This window comes from Gymnoscopelus braueri (assembly GCF_963280865.1).
Source record: "Gymnoscopelus braueri genome assembly, chromosome: 22".
NCBI classification, from domain to species: domain Eukaryota; kingdom Metazoa; phylum Chordata; class Actinopteri; order Myctophiformes; family Myctophidae; genus Gymnoscopelus; species Gymnoscopelus braueri.
The window spans coordinates 8,296,120-8,317,161 of NC_137624.1; the positions used below are offsets into that span (position 1 = coordinate 8,296,120).

Sequence of the window (21,042 nt, forward strand, 5' to 3'; positions counted from 1 at the left end):
GCCTCAAGGTTAGAGGAGCACACTTGTTGCCGGAAGGTTCCCAGGTTCGATTCCCCGGGCCGGCAGGACAAATCTGGGCGGGGGAAGTGAATGGCCACCACTCACCCCTCCCCCAAACAGCGCCGAAGTGCCCTTGAGCAAGTCACTGGACCCCCCCACCCAGCTGCTCCAGTGGAACTGCTCAGTGGCCAACAGTATAAGACTGTGGTTGTACTGGTCAGCTCCCAGGTGTGTGTGTGCGTGTTCGTGTACATCAATGTATGTATGTGTGTGTGTGTGTGTGTGTGTGTGTGTGTGTGTGTGTGTGTGTGCGCGTGTGTGCTCACCCCAGTATAAGTGTCTTAAGTGTCCGTGAGCAAGACACTTAACCTTAACAACTCCCTTCTGTGCGCTTATCATAGCCATCTGAGCAACCATCAGTTGGGTTAATCTGTAAAAGCAACCCCCCCGGGGACTAGAAAATACTCCCTACTTATGAACGTGATGAATAACGTTCTACTGGTATCTGTTTTTAAATGCGTTGTTAGTGGTGCTATTTGAACCATTGTGTGTATAGTTGTTTTTATAAGGATCATGAATGCAGTGTAAGAAATGTGCAATTATGTGTTGTGACAGTAAATGGCCTACTACAGTGTACATGGCTGTATAAACAATTGGCAAATGGCTTTAGCTCCTCCATTGTCTTGCGAGGCACACAAACTCTGCCAAGAGACTTGCTTTGTGTTTGTGTGGTGGCTTAGCAAGAGACAGGAGTCTCATTTAAGAATCCACCCATTGTATATGTTTTGTGTTGGAAGAGGAAAGTTAATTCCATGTATATACTTGGGCCTGATTTATAAATTGTTGCGTGTCATTCTCGCGCGCTGAAATAGCTCGCAATGCGTCGCGATGCAACACGTTGTGAGCGTGTAGATCGGTCAAGTATGAATGAAGCCCATGCCATTGACCACTGGTTCTCAAAGTGGGTGCGAATGGAACCAAATTGACCCTTTACAGGTCTGTAACTCTGAGAGTATGCAAATGGAACCGGATCCATTTGGTTCCGTTTGCACACTCTCAGAGTTATGGGGGTCCTCAAAATGTAAAAGTTTGAGAACTACTACCATATATAGACCAGTGGTCACACCAGGGGAGAGGTATGTGTACCTGTCCTCAAATACAACCACAGAACAACAATGTGATGAGATTGTATACTTTATTGTCCTGTTTCTGTGGCGAATCCTTTTGCGACCACGGCCAAGAACAATATAACATAAAAATCATCACAAGCCGGGGGCGATGATTTCATACTTTTTGCCTCAATTACGATAAATACCTGATCTACAAGTTCCCAAGATGTGGCGCTGATCGGTCCAGCGGTTTGTGAGATTAACTATAGTCAGACAGACAGACAGACAGACACAGACCCTGTCATAGATGGTTAGCCTCTTGCAAATCCACGCCATAAAAACATTGGATTGTTTACATTGTTTGAACAAGACACATTGCCAACCTGCCCACATAGACCGTGTGTGTGTGTGTGTGTGTGTGTGTGTGTGTGTGTGTGTGTGTGTGTGTGTGTGTGTGTGTGTGTGTGTGTGTGTGTGTGTGTGTGTGTGTGTGTGTGTGTGTGTGTGTGTGTGTGTGTGTGTGTGTGTGTGTGTGTGTGTGTGTGTGTGTGTGTGTGTGTGTTACTATACTTGTGAGGGCCGAATGTCCCCCCAAGTATAGTAGAATTTGAAATATAGACAGGAGGACAATTGCCCTGCTCCTCACAACTAAGACAGATGTTTGTTTAATGGCAAAAACAAAAGATTTGTAGAGTCAGGCTTACAATTAGGAAAGGATTCAGGTTGGAATTAGCATTAGGCACTTACATGTTAGGTTTAGTGGTTGGAGTTACGTCTGATTTATACTTAGTTTGCGTGCTGGTCGTGCACAGAAAATAGCCGATCTACAAGCTCCCAACGTGTCGCGGCATGGCGCTGTGAGCTTGCAGATCCGCTATTTTCACTGTTTTTTCTTTTTTGAATAACCAAATAAAAGCCTATGGTCCACAGATATAAATGTCAATGAATCACTCAAACACGTTAATCTTGAATAATTGACAGCTATTAGCGTTATATAGACGAACATTCTGTGTAAACGGCAAGATCTATGAGCTCGTGGATCTGCTATTTTCGGCAAAGAGTTTGGTGTGGAGGGGGGAGAAACGGGGGGGGGGGGGGGAATTGGTGGATGGGGGAAAGTATAGACCCCTGGGGGGCTCCGGTCAACAAAGAATATAGGGTTTAACCCATTAAGACCTGAGGCCGATTCTACAAATGGCTTCTAAATCAGTAGTTCTCACACTTTCAAGATTTTTCCAAAAGGTCCAAAAATAGCAGATGTACAAGCTAAACGCTAAAATCTAAAATGACACAGATGCTTTCCCGGTTTTAATGGGTTAAGTGGTTAATTGCAGGGTGGATTCAGCCATGAGACCCACCATGGTGGGAGGGGGGGGGGGGGGTTAATACCTCAGGTCTGACAAAAGAAAAGTTACCTCTGGGTGAAGACTGAGGAAGAACCATGTCTGACAGAACTGACTGATGTACCCATTCCAAGGGAGCATCACCAACCATTTATTTTAAGACCTGAGGCCGATTCTACAAAATGCCTTCTAAATCAGTGGTTCTCAAACTTTCTTGTGCTAAGGACCCTCAAATTGATATATATTAGGCCGTGGAACCCCCCCCCATCTGTAAATGTTTTGTGACAGGGACCCCCAGAAGAGACGATTTGTGTCAAAAAAATAATTCAAACTCTTTCAAGATTCCAAAGAGTTTAAAAAAAAATGTATGTCGCTATAATATAGCTATATATATAGCGGCTACATATATATATATATATATATATATATATATATATAGCTAAAATCAAAAATGACACAGATGCTTTCCCGGTCTTAATGGGTTAATGAGGTACTGGTCAAACAGTTGGAAGTATGGTTGCTGAGAAATGTCCGCTGGTAGCTTGTTAGCATGTTGTAGCAATGCTAAATGAAACGCGTCGGTACCAGCTATAGCCAGTTTTCCAGTATCCACACCATCCTCTAACCCGGCCTTCATTATTAGGGGTGCAACATTTAAGCAATTATAAAAATCACAAACATGAATGAATGGGTTTTCTATCTGTGGCACCACAAAATGGCCACCACTGCTATTGCTCTCTTCCTATGACCCAATCACAGTAATGCTGGTATGTAGTGGAACAACCCTCCCTCGCATGTGATGATAACAGAACAGTGGAACTGTACCCTGCCTAAGAAACTAATTATGGCTCCAAAAGGGACAAGTATAATTAGGCTATATTTAGGTTCTCACTGTTCCTTGGTCAACACGGTAACAATAATACTGGTGGCAGAGGGGGGAAAAAGAGGTTAAATGGTCTATTCAGTACATGTCAGAATAAACTATACCCATATTAACCCATTAAAACCGGCAAAGCATCTGTGTCATTTGAGATTTTAGCTATTATATATAGCAACATAAGTTTTTCAGAAATATCTTAGGATTTAGAACAGTGGTTCTCAAAAATAGCAGATATACAAGCTCACAGTGTGACACTTTGTGCCGCGCTGAGAGCTTGTACATCTGCTTTTTGGGGGGAAAAAATGAAATATTGAAAATGTTTGAAAAATCTAGAATAATTGTGTTTTTTTTACACAAATCTTCTGTTCCTGGCACAAAACATTTTCAGATGGGGCGTCCCTGTCCAAATATATATTATTTTGGGCGTCCTTAGCATGAAAAAGTTTGAGAACTACTGATATAGAAGACATTTGTAGATTCGGCCTCAGGTCTTAATGGGTTAAAATAGCCTGTAAATGCCATCTAAAATCTAAATCAATACAATGGCAGCCGGTTCTCGTTACATGTTGAGGTCTTCCGATTATAACAGATCTTTGTCAACGGGCAAGTCATTTGAGAGTTCAATAATCCACAGTTGAGGTAGTGATGGCTGACAGGGAAGTTGAGGGAACCATCAGATTTCCAGTGTAGTGGTGTAGGCTTTCTTGCTGAGGAAAGTTCTAGATCTACCTAACGTTTCTCAAATGTGATCCCTGTGATCTTTGGCGGCCCCCTCCCCGGGGGGGGGGGGGACCCCAGGTCGAGAAACACTGCTTTAGAAAATGAGTCAGCAGTTAACTTGCATCACAGCTGCAGTCTGGGTCATTTGTTGAGTGTATTTGACAGCGGAGGATTTAGGTAGCGAGCGTTTACCTCGGAGTGCTAATTTACTAAATTATTTTTGATGTTCCCGTTGATTGATGACAGACAATAACGCTGCCTCGCCGCCCGAGGACAACGCTTGCCGTGCCTCTCCCTTTGGGACGCGTTGATTGTCGGAAGGGGAGAAAGGCAACCCTTCCTCCTCAAAGGAAGCGAGCGTTTTGTCGTCTACAACAACCCGCTCGGTTGCCACAACATCGGCGGCGTGATTTGTAGCGCTTGCGAGCCCAGGTGACAGGAGAGGGGAGGAATGTAGTTAGAATGGCCATCAAACTCAAAGCTAGTACTTAGTGACAACAGCTGGAGAGGGTGATGTGTGTTCCTCGGTGTGGGACCCCAGGGCATCATCACTCAGCATCCAGCATGTCACAGGCTGCAGCGAAGAGGCAGAGCACGAGAGGTGCACGTGCTAGAACAGTGGTTCTCAAACTTTTTCATGCCAAGGACCCCCAAATTTACACTTATTAGCCCGCGGACCCCCATTTGAAAAGATATGCCAAGGAGGACCCCCATAAGAGAAGATTTTTACAGCTCTAGCAGTGATTTTCAACCATTTTAATTTCAAGGACCTTTGACGTTTGATATGCATTAGGCTACAGACCCCCATTTAATGGCATTTCTATCTCTGGGACCCAAATTTATATTGTAAAATTAATGTTAATTTAACTCTGAGAATGTAGAAATAGAACATCTACACTCTCTGAGTTACAGACCCATAAGGATCCATTTGGTTCCTAACTATCTATCATTTACCTGGGGACCCCCTGGAACTCCCTCAAGGACCACTGGGGGTCCCCGGACCCCCCTTTGAGAACCTCTGTGCTAGAAGACTCTAGAGCAGGGGTCTTCCAACGCTTTTCAGGCCAAGGAAGGACCCCTCAGCTGAGAGAGAGTTGAAGCACGGACCCCCCTACTTACTACCTACAGTTAGCGTGTAAAATTGTGTTGCATATTCAACTTTTAAGACTTGTCTGACACATCAGTGCCGTGTAAGTTAAACATATTTCTTTCTATTAATTATGTTGGATTCGTGCTCAATGTGTATTTTCAGATATTTAACCACTTAAACCATCACTACTTGGTAAACTCGGCCTTTGGCTCTGATTAAAAAAAAAGAAGGTTCCTATCGCACAAAGATTTGGCGGCCTCCCCTGTAGTAACTCTGAAGACCCCCTAGGGGTCCCCGACCCCCTGTTGAATACCCCTGCCGTAGAGCGGTGGTTCTCAAACATTTTTGGCACCCCTATACATAGCTTCTTCATCCACGGCACATCCCACCACAGCTAGTACATTTGGCTCTTTTCCTCAAAGCAATTTGGTGTAGAGGGAAAAAAAGGAGGACGCCTGGGGGACCCCAGTCAACAAAGTATATCGTTGCTGCCAATCATTTATCTCCATATTTATAACTTTTTGAGTTTTTTCGTAAATTTTACGCCCTACTTCATCATACTGCAGCGTGACGCTGCAGTATGATGACGTAGGGCGTTAATTTACGAAAAACTCAAACACAAAAGCACCAAAAAGTAGCAGATCTGCAAGCTCATAACGCGGCACGAAGCGACGCGTTATGAGCTTGTAAATCTGCAATTTTGTATACTCTTAAATTAGAGTCCTGAAAAGTAACAGTTTTGGACATAATGACCCGACAGAGACGATATTTAAGTGTAACTTGAGCTTCTGAATACTAAAATGCTGCACATTTGCTCAGAGCTGGATAGTTGATGTAAAAGGTCGCTAGGGCTCATATCAGCCTGAAATTGCTTAATGGCAGCCAAGCCCACTGTTAGTATGTATTTACAGGATGATATGTGCCTGTTAAGTAGGGAGAAAGATTATTTGCACGTTCCTAAAATATAGACTATTTGCACGTTCCTAAAATATAAACTAGCTCCAGGCTGTGAAAAGCATCACTTTTGTGAACTACACCTTAGAACTGTTCCACCGTGAAGTGGTTCTCAAACCTTTTCATGTCAACGACCCCCAAATGAATGTGTGTTTGGCCCCCATCTGAAAATATTTTGTGCCAGGGACACCCATACAAGATTTGTGCTGTAATTAAAATCATAACTCGCTGAATTCTTAACAGAATTGTGTCGCGGGTTTGGACATGTATTTATGTTAAGATAATTTGTTAAGTAAAACATGCGGGTTTAATATGAAAACATAGATAGTTAACAGTAATGGTTATAAAACAGAAACAAGTTTTAGTCTCGGGTACTTCTACAATTCAGGCATATTTCTTGAGTTATGGCAAGCTTCCCTGCATAATATGGGGGTGGGGGTGGCGTTGACGTGCGGCCCCACTGGCCAATGAGGTGTCTATGTATTAATGTCTATGAAGGTCAAGGTCACACATGCGCTTCATACAGTAACCGGAACGCTCGCCCCAAAACACACTCGCCCCCATTTGTTCCCGCGGACCGCTCGCCCCCAGCGGTTCTTGTATTCGTTTTACTCAGGTTAAGGTTAGGAATAAGGTTAGGTTTAGGCGTAGTTTTACTGAGGTTACGTTTCGTAATACCTGGTAGCGACCGTTCCAAGGTCGCCGGATTTCAGCGAGCGTGCAAGCTTGTATTCCGATCTTGTATTCCTTCATACGTGTCAGAAGCGGCAGGTTCCCCGTCCCCAAAACGCGTCGCTTCGCGCCGCGTTTCGAGCTTGTGGATCTGCTACTTTTGATGCTTTTGTGTGACGCTGTAGTATGATCAAGTAGGGCGTTAATTTACCAAAAAACACAAAAAGTAAAAATATGGAGATAAGGGGTTTCTGCCCGACAGCAACGAGATAGGGGTTAAATGTCTTGCTCAGGGACACCTTGATACATTGCCGGGGCCTCTCTACTCTACCCTTTCAGCTATGGCCTCTCTACTCTACCTATTCAGCTATGGCCTCTCTACTCTACCCTTTCAGCTATGACCTCTCTACCCAATCACCTATGGCCGCCCCAGTAATTAGTGAGCCAACCGCTCCAGCGTAAGTCAAATGAACGACACAGCAGGAAACCGGCACCAAGCCGGCGCCGCCCACAACCCGCAAGACAACATGGGAAAATTGACGCGTCTGAAGCCTCGGCTTGCGTTGGCGACGAAGCTTATGACGCAGATGGGTGACCCTACCATAAATCAGCCGTCCCCACACACACACACACATTCAGGGACAGAGAGACAGGGCGTCTGTCATCACATGTTTGTTGTATCTGCAGTTTCTTTACTCAGTATTCCCATGTGGCTATTGTACTGTTATAACTAAGGCATGGCAAGCAGCATACGGTGACCAGACGTCCCCGGTTTGGCCGGGATTGTCCCGGTTTCAAGTTGGGTGTCCCCGAGTCCCGACAAATATGTCTAGAACGCAAAATTCTTCCGGTTTTCAACATTTCACTATACCAAAATTGTCCTGGTTTACACCACGGTTAAAATAATAACACTTGTTTTGAGTGCTTACATAGATGTTTATCATGTTCTATTTGGTTGAAAGGTGCAGTCAAGTAAAAAAAAAAAATCTAAGAAATGTCAAAAGTAGCGAAAATAGCAATAGTTAGTTTCGTAACTTTAAAAAAATGGATTCAAGTGATTATGGGTCCCGCTCTGGGTCTTTGAAAACACGCTCACCCTGGAGCAGCACGTGGAAATAAAGAGTACATGAACTCAGAACCCTGGCTCGCCTGTCGCAGTAGTGAGCCTTTCTTGGACGACGTGCCCATTTTAAGGACAACATTCACAGCGTGGCAAACATACAGGACAACACACGACAGGTGCTGGCAGCCCGCGTTACATCATTTGTTTTGTCCCGCCGAATAGGTCTACTCAGTCAGAATTGCCGTCGTCCTGGCTAGTCGGGGTGAAGCCGCCGCCGCAGGGGAGTTGTGACTTTACATTTTGTTGGCCGTGGAAGAAAAGTGACCATGTCTGCTAAAGCCGGTGACTTCATGGCCCTGTGTGTCTGAACCAGGAGGTTAGAAGAAGCACGTTAACGCATGGAGACACAAACGTAAACACGCTGGTTGTCAGTGGCGTCTCACTTAACCCATTAAGACCTGAGGCCGATTCTACAAGTGCCTTCTACATCAGTAGTTCTCAAACTTTTTCATGCCAAGGACCCCCAAAATGATAAGTATTTGGCCGCGGACCCCCATCTGAAAAGGTTTTGTGCCAGGGACCCCCAGAAGAGAAGATTTGTGTTAAAAAATATATATATATATATATTAATATTAATTTATTTTTCAAACACTTTCAAGATTTTTCTAAAATGTTGAAAAATAGCAGGTCGCATAGCTTGTATATCTGCTATTTTTGAATATCCAACGCAAAAATTCAAAAATACACAGATGCTTTCCCGGTTTTAATGGGTTCATTTATTCTCGGTCACACGATGGCGTCGCACGCCAAAAATAGCCCAACTACAAGATCACAACATGTCGCTCCACGACACGTTGTGATCTTCTAGATCTGCTATTTTCGGCACTAGGGAATAGTTGGTGCTCCAACTATTCCCTGTCAAGGACCCCCAAAATTATATGTATTTGGCCGCGGACCCCCATCTCAAAATATGTTGTTCCAGGGACCCCCAGAAGCACAGATCGGAGGTAAAAATGGTCGCTTTAAAACACTAATTTTCAAGATTTTCCCCCAAAATAGCAGATCTACAAGCTCATAGCTTGTATATTTGCTATTTTTGAATAGCCAAATAAATCTAAAATGACACAAATGTGTTCCCGGTCTAAATGGGTTAACTCGAGGACAAATTTGACCGAGCAACGTGTTACTTTTAGCTGAGAAATACTTGACCAAGGAGGGTACCTGTAGTATCCATACTTTGACTCGAGTACAGGCGGTCGAGCACTCTGTGTACCAGTCCAGCACTGAACTGTACGCGTGATAGATTGCATAAGGTTCTCGGGGTATATGCATAATGGCTTTCCCTCCATGATCAAGACAGAGTGAGGGGGGTGACTAGGTTGAGACCTCTCCGCTCTGCATCTACATGAAAGCTGGCACCAGAGTGTAGCTCCATGCCGAGCGTGTCAAGGAGATGAGAAGAAACGGCTCTGTTTTTGCCCCCGGTTCTTCACCTTTCATAATGTGCTCTCCCATCATCCTATGTGGCAGCGACACGCACAGCTTGAAAAACGTCCCGCTCTTCCCTTTTATCTTTTTTTCCCCCCCTCTTCCTCTCCCCTCTCTGATCGCGTTCCGCCCCTTTTGTTATTTGCTCATCCATCAAGGGTCTGAGACAGTGTGTGGTGGACAGGCTTGGGGCGGCACTGGGGTTTCCCCATAGCCAGATGCATGAGAGTCCCACACACAGCATCTCTGTGTGGATTCACCGCTCATTACTTATCATTTTACTTACTTAATTACTTAATTAATCATTACTTAACTCATTAAGACCTGAGGCCGACTCTACAAATGCCTTCTAAATCGGTAGTTCTCACACCTTCAAGATTTTATTTTAGATTTTATTTTAGATGTTCAAAAATAGCAGATGTACAAGCACGCAGCGCGACACGAAGCGACGCGCTGTGAGCTTGTAGATCTGCTATTTTTGAATGGCCAACGCAAACATCTAAAATGCACACGGATGCTTTCCCGGTTTTAATGGCTTAATCATTACTTAATCACTTTCAGGGAAAAATTCACTATATGTCGCTGCTGTCGGGCTGAAACCTCTTACCTCCATATTTAAACTTTTTGTGTTTTTTTGTGTATACATTAACACCCTACTTGATCATACTACGGCGTCACACAAAAGCATAAAAAGTAGCAGATCTACAAGCTCGCCGCATGTTGAACTTCTGTTGATCTGCTACTTAATCTATTTTTAATTCTGAAAAGTAACAGTTTTGGACATAATGAGGTTTCCACCCTACAGAGACGATATAAGAAATTTAGTGAAATATCTGTGTGTGATTGCGTGATGCTTGGGACATTTTTGTGTTATTTATTTCAGTTGAATAAAATGTTTTCCGGTTTTCGTTATTTTTGTTAGTTTTCGTTAACTATTAATAACCCTGGTCTCCTGTGGGTGCAGGTGAAGAGAAGAAGCCAACCACCAGCGACGCTGTGGCCGAGTATATGGAAGAGCGGAAAAAGTACGACGAGCTCAAGAAACAAAAGCTGAAGAAGGGCTCCACCCGAGAACAACAGGTAAAAGAATTTGACTTTTATTTATTTTTATTTTTAATGTAGCCTGACACGCTGTCAGGCTACATTGTAGCCTAGGTGCCTGGACTGCTACGCCAGCAGTCCAGGCCAAGGACCTAATATTTTTGCTTGTGAGGTACTGGCGGTCTGCGTCTCTTTCTAGCACAAAGGGATCCTTCAACCACATGAGCCAGATTACTTTTTTTAAAAGATATTTTTCAGGGCTTTATTGATAGGACAGTAGGCTGACAGGAAATGGGGAGAGAGATGGGGGGGAGACACACAGCAAAGGTCGGCGGGATCGGGAGTCGAACCCGCGACACGCTGTCAAGCTGGATTACCAGCGCATGTGGTACGCGCCTGGACCGCTTGGCCAGCGGGCGCCCCAACACACACATGAGCCTGATTTATACTTCGCCGTACGATGGTGTCGTGACTCGTGCAGAGGAAAATAAATGTGACCGTAAAAGAAATGCTAATATTAAATCAGTCGCCACGACTGATTTCAGTCATTCGGATTCCATAGAAGTCAGCATGTCTTCTATGGAAGCATGCTGCACAGCGAAAACCCTAGCCCTCAGCTGCAGTGAGTGAGATCCCAGCGTTCCATAGCCTGAAGGGATGGGACCTTCTGATTGGTTTGCGAGGCCGTTTCAGACTGAAACTTCAAAATATAATGACCATGCCAATTGGATTTGAGCTATAACCATTATTTTATACTTTGGCTCTTCAAAAATAGCAGATCTACAAGCTCATAGCGCGGCACCGAGTGCCGCGCTATGAGCTTGTAGATCTGCTATTTCTGAAAAATCGTGAACATTTTGTGCAAATCTTTGAATGCATATATTTTTGTAAACAATTTCTTTAGCTCAAATCTTTGCTTCTGTTGGTCCCTGGAACAACATATTTTGATGGGGTCGGTGGCCAAAGACATATAACTTTGGGGGTCCTTGACGATGCCATTTCACCACGACTTTAATGATGTTTTCCTGTTGACTGGTTTAGACCATGGCGCTGCTGGATCGTTTCAAGTCCAAGCTGTCCTCAGCCATCACTGAGACGGAGACCGCAGAGGAGGAGCCGGTGGAGGAGCTGCAAGAGGACGACGACAAGGGATGGTATGTTGATCTGAGACTCCAGGTCTCACAACTTCACTATGATCAGCTGTGATTGTGGAGCCAGACATTTGTCTTAACCACTTCAAGGAGTAGTTCACCCAAAAAATGACTTATTTTCTATCAATTATTACACACCCCATGATGTTTTTGTTTTTGTCGCATTCCTAAGCCAATAATTTGATGACCGTAGGCGTAGGAGACTCAATTGGATCTCCTACTGAGCAGCCACCCGGTCATCGAATTATTGGCTTAGGAATGTGACAAAAAAATATGGGTACTGGTAGTGTAATTGATAGAAAATAAGTCAACTATTCCTTTAAACCCTATATCAGGGGTTTTCAACGTTTTTCAGGCCAAAGACCCCTAGCTAAAGACAGTACCTAAAAAATACCCTGTCAAAAATAGATAAAATCCTCCAGAATAGTACCATGGTAGCATACAATTCAAATGGAAGGCTGAAATAGGAGACCAAATGAATGAAGAAGAATGGAAATAAATATGCAGAGAAATTCATAAAACAACAAACTCCAAATACTGGAGAGAATTTGCATGGAAACTACACACTAGATTTTTTATTACACCAAATGTACTCTCCAAAATTAATAAATCTGCCACATCGGAATGCTGGAGAAAATGTGGCGAGATAAGGGCAAACCACTCGCACATTTTCTTCTTTTGCCCCATTTTGGCAGTCAATTACAGAAGAAATTATGAAGATTTTTTATTTGAAAAAAATCACTCAGCCATGTAAGTATTATTCTGGGAAAATCACCGTTAGAGCTAACGCAAGAAATAGATAAATAAATATAGAATCCTTAGAACTGCAGCCCTAAAGCAAGTAACTAGGAACTAGCGATGAGCCTGAGGTTAATAGAAGATCCAGAGTAAATGGACAAATTATGGGGTGAAGTTGGGGAATGACCCAGTATCGATTCCATATCGGGAGCGCAAGCTGTGGTCTCGAACCATTCCAAATCTAAATCAATAAAACAATAGGTAAAAAGGTAGATCTTAGGAACTGACATAAAAATAGTGTCAACTATCTGTTCTCAACACATATGTTTAAGTTATCATCATTTATATCACTAGTATTATCACTATTATAATTGAACATGATTACTAGTGGTATATTTTGCTATGTTTATTTCTGTTTGTGAAAGTCAAATGACACACATTGATGATGGATATATATATATGGACTCATGTCAGACATAATTTTTTTGTTTACTGGATTTTAATTTAGTTTGTAACACTGGGTGTACATAAAATGTGTGTGTGTGTGTGTGTGTGTGTGTGTGTGTGTGTGTGTGTGTGTGTGTGTGTGTGTGTGTGTGTGTGTGTGTGTGTGTGTGTGTGTGTGTGTGTGTGTGTGTGTGTGTGTGTGTGTGTGTGTGTGTGTGTGTGTGTGTGGCTTTTTCATGCTTTATTTAGATAGGAGTGTGGAGAAGTGGTTCTAGGGGGACCCCAGCAAAATGTGTTACCGTGGCTATTTAAAAACAGCAGATCTGCAAGCTCACAAAATGAGAAGTACTGGTGTAGAGAGACAGGAAACGCTGGGCAGGGGGCGGGTGGCTAGTCATTTTAACCCATTCAATCCGGGAACGCATCTGTGTCATTTTAGATTTCTTTGGCTATTCAAAAATAGCAGATATACAAGCTCATAGTGCCACGCTATAATAGTATAGTATAATGTAAATTAAGGCTTAATTGGTTAAGGTTTTGTAATAATAATCTAAATCTGCAAAGTAACTTATAACTAAAGTTGTCATATAACTGTAGTGGAGTAAACAGTACAATTTGTGTTGAAAATTTTAATGTACATACATAAGCTCCTCAAAATTATGCTCAAGTGCTGTACTTGAGTAAATGTACTTAGTTACTTTCCTCCACTGCCATCTGCCTCCAATAAAAGGCAATTAACAGTGTAAACAAGGAAGTCATTACAGCCTTACAAGCCATGACAGAACTTCAGAAATAACCACTTCAAATGGCCCAGTAGCAGTGTTGCCAGATTTTGCGAGAGAAATAAGCAACCAGATATATGAAAACAAGCCCAAAAGAAGCGACAAGGCTACATGAGCACTTTAAACCTACATATAAATCAGCTATTTGAAAATAGAAGATCTACAAGTTCACAATGCCTCGCGATGTTGTAAGCTTGTAGATTTGCTATTTTCCCCCCAAAAAGGTTTCATATTTTGAATATTCTTGAAACATTTTAACGCAAATCTTGTACGGGGTAAAATATTTTCAGATCGGGGTCCACGGACAAATAAATATTAATTTGGGGGTCCTTGACATGAAAAATGTCTGAGAACCTAAAAAAAACGCAACCCGCAACGACCAATTATTTACAAGCGACTGCGACAGAAAAACTAGCTCAAAGTCGCTTATAATTAGCAGACATGGCAACACTGCCCAGCAGTTCATTGGTTTCACTCGCTATAGCCTAAGCTAACTTATGCAACATTTACCCTACACCTGCTAGATTAGTGGTTCTACAATGTCGAGTCCGTCCAAAAGGACCCTGTGGCGGGTCCATTTGGTTCCATTTGTACACTCTCAGAGTTACATAAACACTGTACAGTGTATATTTCGGGTGCCAGAGATTTAAATCTTTAAATCTTGATCAATTGGGGGGGGGGGGATCCATGGTCTAATAATGAGTATCAAATTGGGGGTCCTTGACATTTTGTGTGATGCAATCCATGTTAATTTAGCAATATGTTCAACAGAGTATTTTAAATGAGTTCATGCAATGATGAAAGATAATAAAGCCTCTCGCTAATAGTGATACAGTAGGTGCAGCAGTTAGTTCACCAGATTCATATGAATGCCGATAAAGCCTGATTTATGCTTTCAAATGTTTTCAAAAATAGCAGATATACAAAGCTTGCAGATCTGCCGTTTTTGAACATATACATATAAATGGATAAAGTGGTTAAAATGATTGTGATGCTATATTTACTGCTTGAGCTGAGGACCCCCTGTGCACCAGAAATAGCAGATCTCACAAGTTCACAAACGCATCGCGATGTGCGGGGCGGGGCGCTCCGATCTATTTCCGCGCGCGCTTCGTTTAAGCACGATCTAGGCTTAACAGTTTTTGCCGCAAAAAAATAAAATAATGTGTGTGAAAGTTCAAGTTGTGTGTGTACGGCGTGTGTCAAGATGGGATTCCTGCCCAAAACCGGCCCAGATCGGCCATCAGGAAATCAGGCCTGACGCTGTGTTTTCCTCTCATATTCTTGTTTTTCACCAAAGATCTCAAAGTCTCCCCGAAACCTAAATATATGGAGCTGGCACTTGAAATGAATACCATGTGTTTGAATGTGAGCGAAGTGTCTGTGTGTGTGTGTGTGTGAGCGAAGTGTGTGTGTGTGCGTGTGTGCGTGTGTATGTGCATGTGCATGTGTGTGTGTGTGTGTGTGTGTGTGTGTGTGTGTGTGTGTGTGTGTGTGTGTGTGTGTGTGTGTGTGTGTGTGTGTGTGTGTGTGTGTGTGTGTGTGTGTGTGTGTGTGTGTGTGTGTGTGTGTGTGTGTGTGAGAGAGAGATTTGGAATAACAAAACCTGTAGTTGCTATTAGTCTCCAGGAGCCCCCTTGAAGTAGTCTAGTCTGTGTGTGTGTGTGTGTGTGTGTGTGGGGGGGGGGGGGTAATGAGTTTGAGAGAGCCCTTGGCAGGCCCTGCCAGGCCTCCTGCCCTACAGTGGTGCAAAGTAATTAAGTACATTTACTCAAGTACTGTACTTTGGGGTAATGTCATTTTGAGGTACTTTTAACTGTACTTGAATATTAATATTTTTTCGTTAATCTATACTACGCATAAATTGTGATTTATTTTACTCCACTCCACAATTTTATGAAAACTAAGCTATAGTTACTAGTTACAGTTATTATTACAAACGTATATTAACCAATTAAGCCCTTTGTTATTTGGTTATTTGAAGAAAAGAAGAAGGCGATCTACAAGGTCCTCTTGTAGATCCCCTTGTAGATTGGCTATTTCGGAATAAGTTTGACAATTTTTTTTAAAGGGTCGACCACTTTTACTCTTCTACTGTACGCGTATTTTGACGGCAATCGTTTTGTTCTTTCAGTCCAAGTAAAAATGTTGTATATACATACAGTACAGACCTTTAACTCGTAAACGGACTATTTCTATATTGCGGCACCGCTACTCTTACGTAAGTTTTTAAAATTTTTTATCGAAGTACGTCTTTTTCAACGACTGCTCCCCCAGCCGTGGACAGCTCGCCACGCTGGGGGGGAGGGGAGGGTAGGGGGGGGCAGTAGCATAGCAGTCCTAGAAAAACGTGTGTGTGTGTGTGTGTGTGTGTGTGTGTGTGTGTGTGTGCCACTCTAGGACTAGGAGCCATTTGTGTGAACAGAATGTGGGTTACAACAGGTCAGACACTGGAAGTCAAGTCTGGGCCAGGAGCACTGTAAACTATTCCATCTGTGTCTGTGTCTACAAACGCACACACACACACACACACACACACACACACACACACACACACACACACACACACACACACACACACACACACACACACACACACACACACACACACACACACACTCCCCCCACTCACTCACTCACTCCCCACCTCTCTCTCTCTCTCTCTCTTTCTCTCTCTGGCTCTCTCGCCGGTGTTGCCAAGTCCGCTTATTATAACGGTGCTGTTCGGGCAGAAACCTCTTATGTCCATGTTTGAACTTTTTGTGTTTTTTCCCCCCCCGTGAATTAACACCCTAATTGATCACAGCACTGCGTCACACAAAAGCATCAAAAGTAGCAGATCCACAAGCGACGCGTTTCGAGCTTGTAGATCTGTGAATTTGAATCCTGAAAAGCAACAGTTTTGGACATATGAGGTTTCCACCCGACAGAGACGATAAGCGACTTTTGGGCTTTGTTTTCCTGTAAAGTCGAGTGTAAATATTGGAAGTTGCAGGTTTTTTGGGGGGGCTTGTTTCTAAAGTGTTTGCTTATTTGGGCTTGCTTGGGTCAACCCTATATGCATCGGCTATTTAAAAAAAAAAGGAATCTGGAATGTTTTTGAACCATGCCCCAAAATATCTTCAGATGGGCCAAATACATATTAATTTGGGGGGTCCTTGACATGAATGTTTGAGAACCACTGCTCTAAAACAACATCAGACAATAACGTTTGACTGACCTGCCCTAGTCGCTTATTTTGGTCTTCATGGACCTGGTAGCCTGTTTCTCTTGCCTGTTTCTCTCGCAAAATCTGGCAACACTGGCTCTCTCTCTCTCTGCCAACACATATTCACACACAGTGATGGAAGGTAACTAAGTACATTCACTCAAGTACTGTACTTATAAGTAACCTTTTTGGGTACTTTTACTTGACTTGAGTGCTTTATGCTTCTGCACAGCTATTTCTCTGAGGCAGATGTTTTTTTTAATTTTGGATTATTATTACAAAACATACTTAATTAAGCCCTATTTTATTCTATCTATTGAAAAATATATATTTTTTTAAAGATTTTGACAACCTTATTATATTTTGATGCAAATGTTTTTGTACTTTTACTAGTCACATTTTGAATACAGGGACTTTTACTTTTTCTAAATTGTGGTGTTGCTACTTTTACTTGAGTACAAAAATCGGAATACTTCTTATGCCACTGCACTCACAAACTGCGAGCCTTAGAGCCTTAGCTCTAAAACAAAACTCAATTTCTATTGAGTGTTTGTTCAGTAACAGGAGTCTCCATGTCTCTCCAGCACTTTAATAAACAGAAAAAGAAATCAGGTAGGTGACAACATTTCAGCCAATCAGGAGAGAGTACCAATTTATCAGCTACTTTTTTTGTGTTCCAGTTCCAATTGTGTCTGCTCATTTATTTGTGTCATCACTTCCAATTTCACTTATTTAATCTGTAGCCTGATTGATATCTCTATCCTGATTGGATAACATTGGTATCCTGACCTGAAAATGTATTTTCTGTTTTATAAGAGCTGGAGAGACATGGAGACTCCTGTTACTGAACAAACACTCTATTGCAATGAATACTACAACTACACAATATAGAGCTATTTAGCACTTATTTTTACCAAAGAAAATCACTTACCCTACTGACAAATATTTACTTTTGACTCCATTAACTAAGTGCTCCAGTACGAATTTGACAACTTTGTCATGTAGGTGAGTAAATTGACCATGAGTATCTGTAGACTCATCTCGTGGACTCATCAGTGGTTCCCACATTTTTTATCCCAAGACCCAAAAGAGAAATTTGAAATTGTACGGGACCCAAGCTAGTGAAAATATCAACAAGCTCACAATTTCTTAAATGTTTTTTTTTATATATATTTATGGAAATTATATGGATTTTTAGATATCATTCATGAAATATTTTTGAAAACTGAATTGTTTTTAATCGATGAGTAGTTCAGACTTTTTTTGGTTTAAACCTTTTTAGATATTTTTTTAAATTTGTATTTTTTTTATATAGGAAACCAAAAAAAGGGGATATTTACTCGCGACCCATAGATATGAGTCTGCGACCCAAACACGGGTCTGCGTCCCACTGTTTGGGAAACAGTGCGTCCCATCATCCCGGGCCGTATGTCTGGGCAGTGTGGGCCGGCGGGCAGGCTGTCATCACCACGACTGCTAGACAAATTATCCCCGGCGTCCCCGCTTGCACGGCAGGACTCCTCAGGGTCTGCCAGAGTCTAGCCATGACATTCTAGATGAGCTGTCACGACTCCTGCCGATTTCAAACGAACACGCGTACCGAGAGTATGCAGCGAGCGCCACCACACAGGCATACTTTACACACGTTCACGTTCATGTACACATTGCGTTATACGCACATACACACATACGTAAACACACTCGGAGGTGGACTGACGCCATAACAGAGGGGTTCTCGAACTTCTTAAAATTAAAGCATTGGTTCTCAAAGTGGGGTCCGGGGACCCCCAGGGGTACTTGAGGGGGTTCCAGGGGGTCCCCAGCTAAATGATGGATAGGAACCAAATGGACCCTTATGGGTCTGTAACTCTGAGAGTGTACAAATGGAACCAAATGGGGTCCATTTGGTTCCATTTGTACATGTGCTGTATATGTGCTGTATATGTGCTGTTTACATGTCTGATTAATCAAGTATTCAATCAATCAATCAAACAACACAGATTTGCGCTGACATCAGGGACCTCCATGTGATGGCTTTGGGCCAGGGTTGCCATGTCTGCTTATTATAAGCGACTTTGGGCTTGTTTTTCTGTGAAGTCGCTTGTGAATATTGGTAGTTTGCGGGTTGCGTTTTTTTGGGGCTTGTTTCTAAAGTGTAGTTGCTTATTTGGGCTGGCTCCCTAATGTTGTTTAAACCGGTGATTCTCAGCCATTTTCAAATTCAAATATATTTAACAATTTGGAGGTCATTGGCACGAAAAAGTTTGAGAACTACTGGTTTAGAAGGCATTCGTAGAATCGGCCTCGGGTCTTAATGGGTTAAGCTATTCTCATCTGCTATTTGTCTGCGAAGGGCTCCCCAAGAATACGGATGCTGGGGTTTTAAGTGGTTACGGTTACAGATTGCATCTTTCAAAGACCGAACCCTCGCCTGCAAGTAGGAGCCAGATCAGAGAGAGCAGCAGTGATTTAGTGGTCTAGAAACGGTGCTATCGCTGTTCTTTGAACTCTCTCTCTCTCTCTCTCTCTCTGTGCATTTCTGCCTTGATGTAGGATGTCCCACGTGCTGCAGTTTGACGAACAAAGCAGCAGGAAAGTCAAAGACGCCGCCGTGCCGGACGAGGACACGTTCGAGATCCACGATCCTCGCAACCCCGTCAACAAGCGGAGGCGGGAGGAGAGCAAGAGGATCATGAAGGAGAAGAAGGCCAAATGGTGAGGAGGTCACGAGAGAGGGGGGGGGGGAGGTGAGTTCAAGAAGCACCGGGACCGTACCAAGCCAGATTTATAGCCCCCCGTCCCCCGTCCCCCCCGTCCCCCCATCTTTACGACAGTGTCACGTGGGCGAGATTATAGCGGATCTACAAGCTCCAGTTGTATGGCCTGCTCGCGTATGGGTGCCGGATATAGCCGATCAAGCTGTACAGATCGCATGCAAGGCCAACGACACGTCGCATGAGATTGTAGACGTCCGCTCTTTTCGGCTCGCGCTGCTCTGCCGTTTTGCCGCCTCGCTCGCTGTATATTCGGCGCATACAGGAAGCAGGCCCGTACGACGTGAGCTTGTAGATCCGCTCTTTTCGTCTCTGCTCTGCTCTGCTCTTTAGCGTGACAACTGGAAATGCGGACGCAACGGCATCCTGTCTGTCTGCTCTGCCCGGCCGCCACATCAAAACTGCCCCCCCCTTTTAGTTGAACTGAATGGACGATTCCCCTGGAATGTGGTGAATGACCATCGAACATTCTGCTGTCTCCAACATCTGGATTAGAGGATTCTGACCCGAGTTCTGTACACTGTGATGGGCATGACTTCTACTCTGTTACGTGCCGGTGCCTCGCACCCGAAATTGTCGATCCACAAGATCGGCAATTGTAGATTCGGCTTTTTCGGGTGCGAAGGCCTCTGTCATTCTGTCAGTCGTGCGTGTAATGAAATGTTCAGTTTGCTGGCTACCGAGACTGTATGTACTGTATGGGCCTAGTAATGGTTGTGTTTATACTTTTGATTGTTCACTATTTTCATTACTTTTATTTCTCTCATCAGTTCTGTAGCCTTTTTTTGTTTTGTTTTTTTACACAAATATATAGTTTGCCTTTGAAAGCTAATTTGTAAAATGACTGGATTGACTTCGGTTACACTTAATTTTTTGGGGGTAATTGTGGTGTCACGTTATTATATTTAGACACATTAGTAAATGAATTGCAAAATCATTTTGTGTCGTTGTTTTTTTTTAAAACCACATTGCTTAAACAATTATTGCAATTATTGTTCCACCACATACATGTATCACAAGGGATAATGACTGATGAGCAGGTCATTGTTGAGAAATAAACCCTGACAGGGTGATTGTCATTGAGCGGGCTCCAGATGGTCCCACAGCAAAATGGTTGCTAGTTCGTAACCCAACAGATTCTTACGGGTCTGTAACTCTGAGAGTGTACAAAGGGAATACAAGAACGGTCATACTCCTAAACTTAACCTCAGTAAAACTATGCCTAAACCTAAACTTATTCCTAACCTTAACCTCAGTAAAACGAATAAGAGAACCGCTGGGGGCGAGTGTGTTTTGGGGCGAGCGTTGTGCTTACCGTACCAAGATGTAACTCTGAGAGTGTTCCAGGTCGACACTTGACGGGTCCATTTGGTTCCATTCGTACATTCTCAGAGTTGAATGAACACTGTGGATTTTACAGTGTAAATTCGGGTTACAGAGATAAAGATTGCATGAAATGGGGGTCCGTGGCCAAATAATGCATAGCGTTGCTGTCGGGCAGAAACCTCTTATCTCCATATTCAAACGTTTTTTGTTTTTTCTCGTAAATCAACGCCCTACTCGATCATACTACAGCGTCACA

The 21,042-nt window shown here is 43.1% G+C and overlaps 1 protein-coding gene across 1 annotated transcript in view; it reads left to right on the forward strand.

Moving 5' to 3' along the window:
• Window positions 1-20,397, forward strand: part of cwc27 (CWC27 spliceosome associated cyclophilin) — a 55,613-nt gene extending 35,216 nt beyond the window's left edge. The window contains exons 12-14 of the mRNA XM_080419532.1: window positions 10,284-10,399; window positions 11,402-11,514; window positions 19,240-20,397. Coding sequence (XP_080275658.1) covers window positions 10,284-10,399; window positions 11,402-11,514; window positions 19,240-19,405 — 395 coding nt within the window. The 3' untranslated portion in view covers window positions 19,406-20,397. The remainder of the gene's footprint in view (window positions 1-10,283; window positions 10,400-11,401; window positions 11,515-19,239) is intronic.
• The last annotated feature ends 645 nt before the right edge of the window (window positions 20,398-21,042 follow it).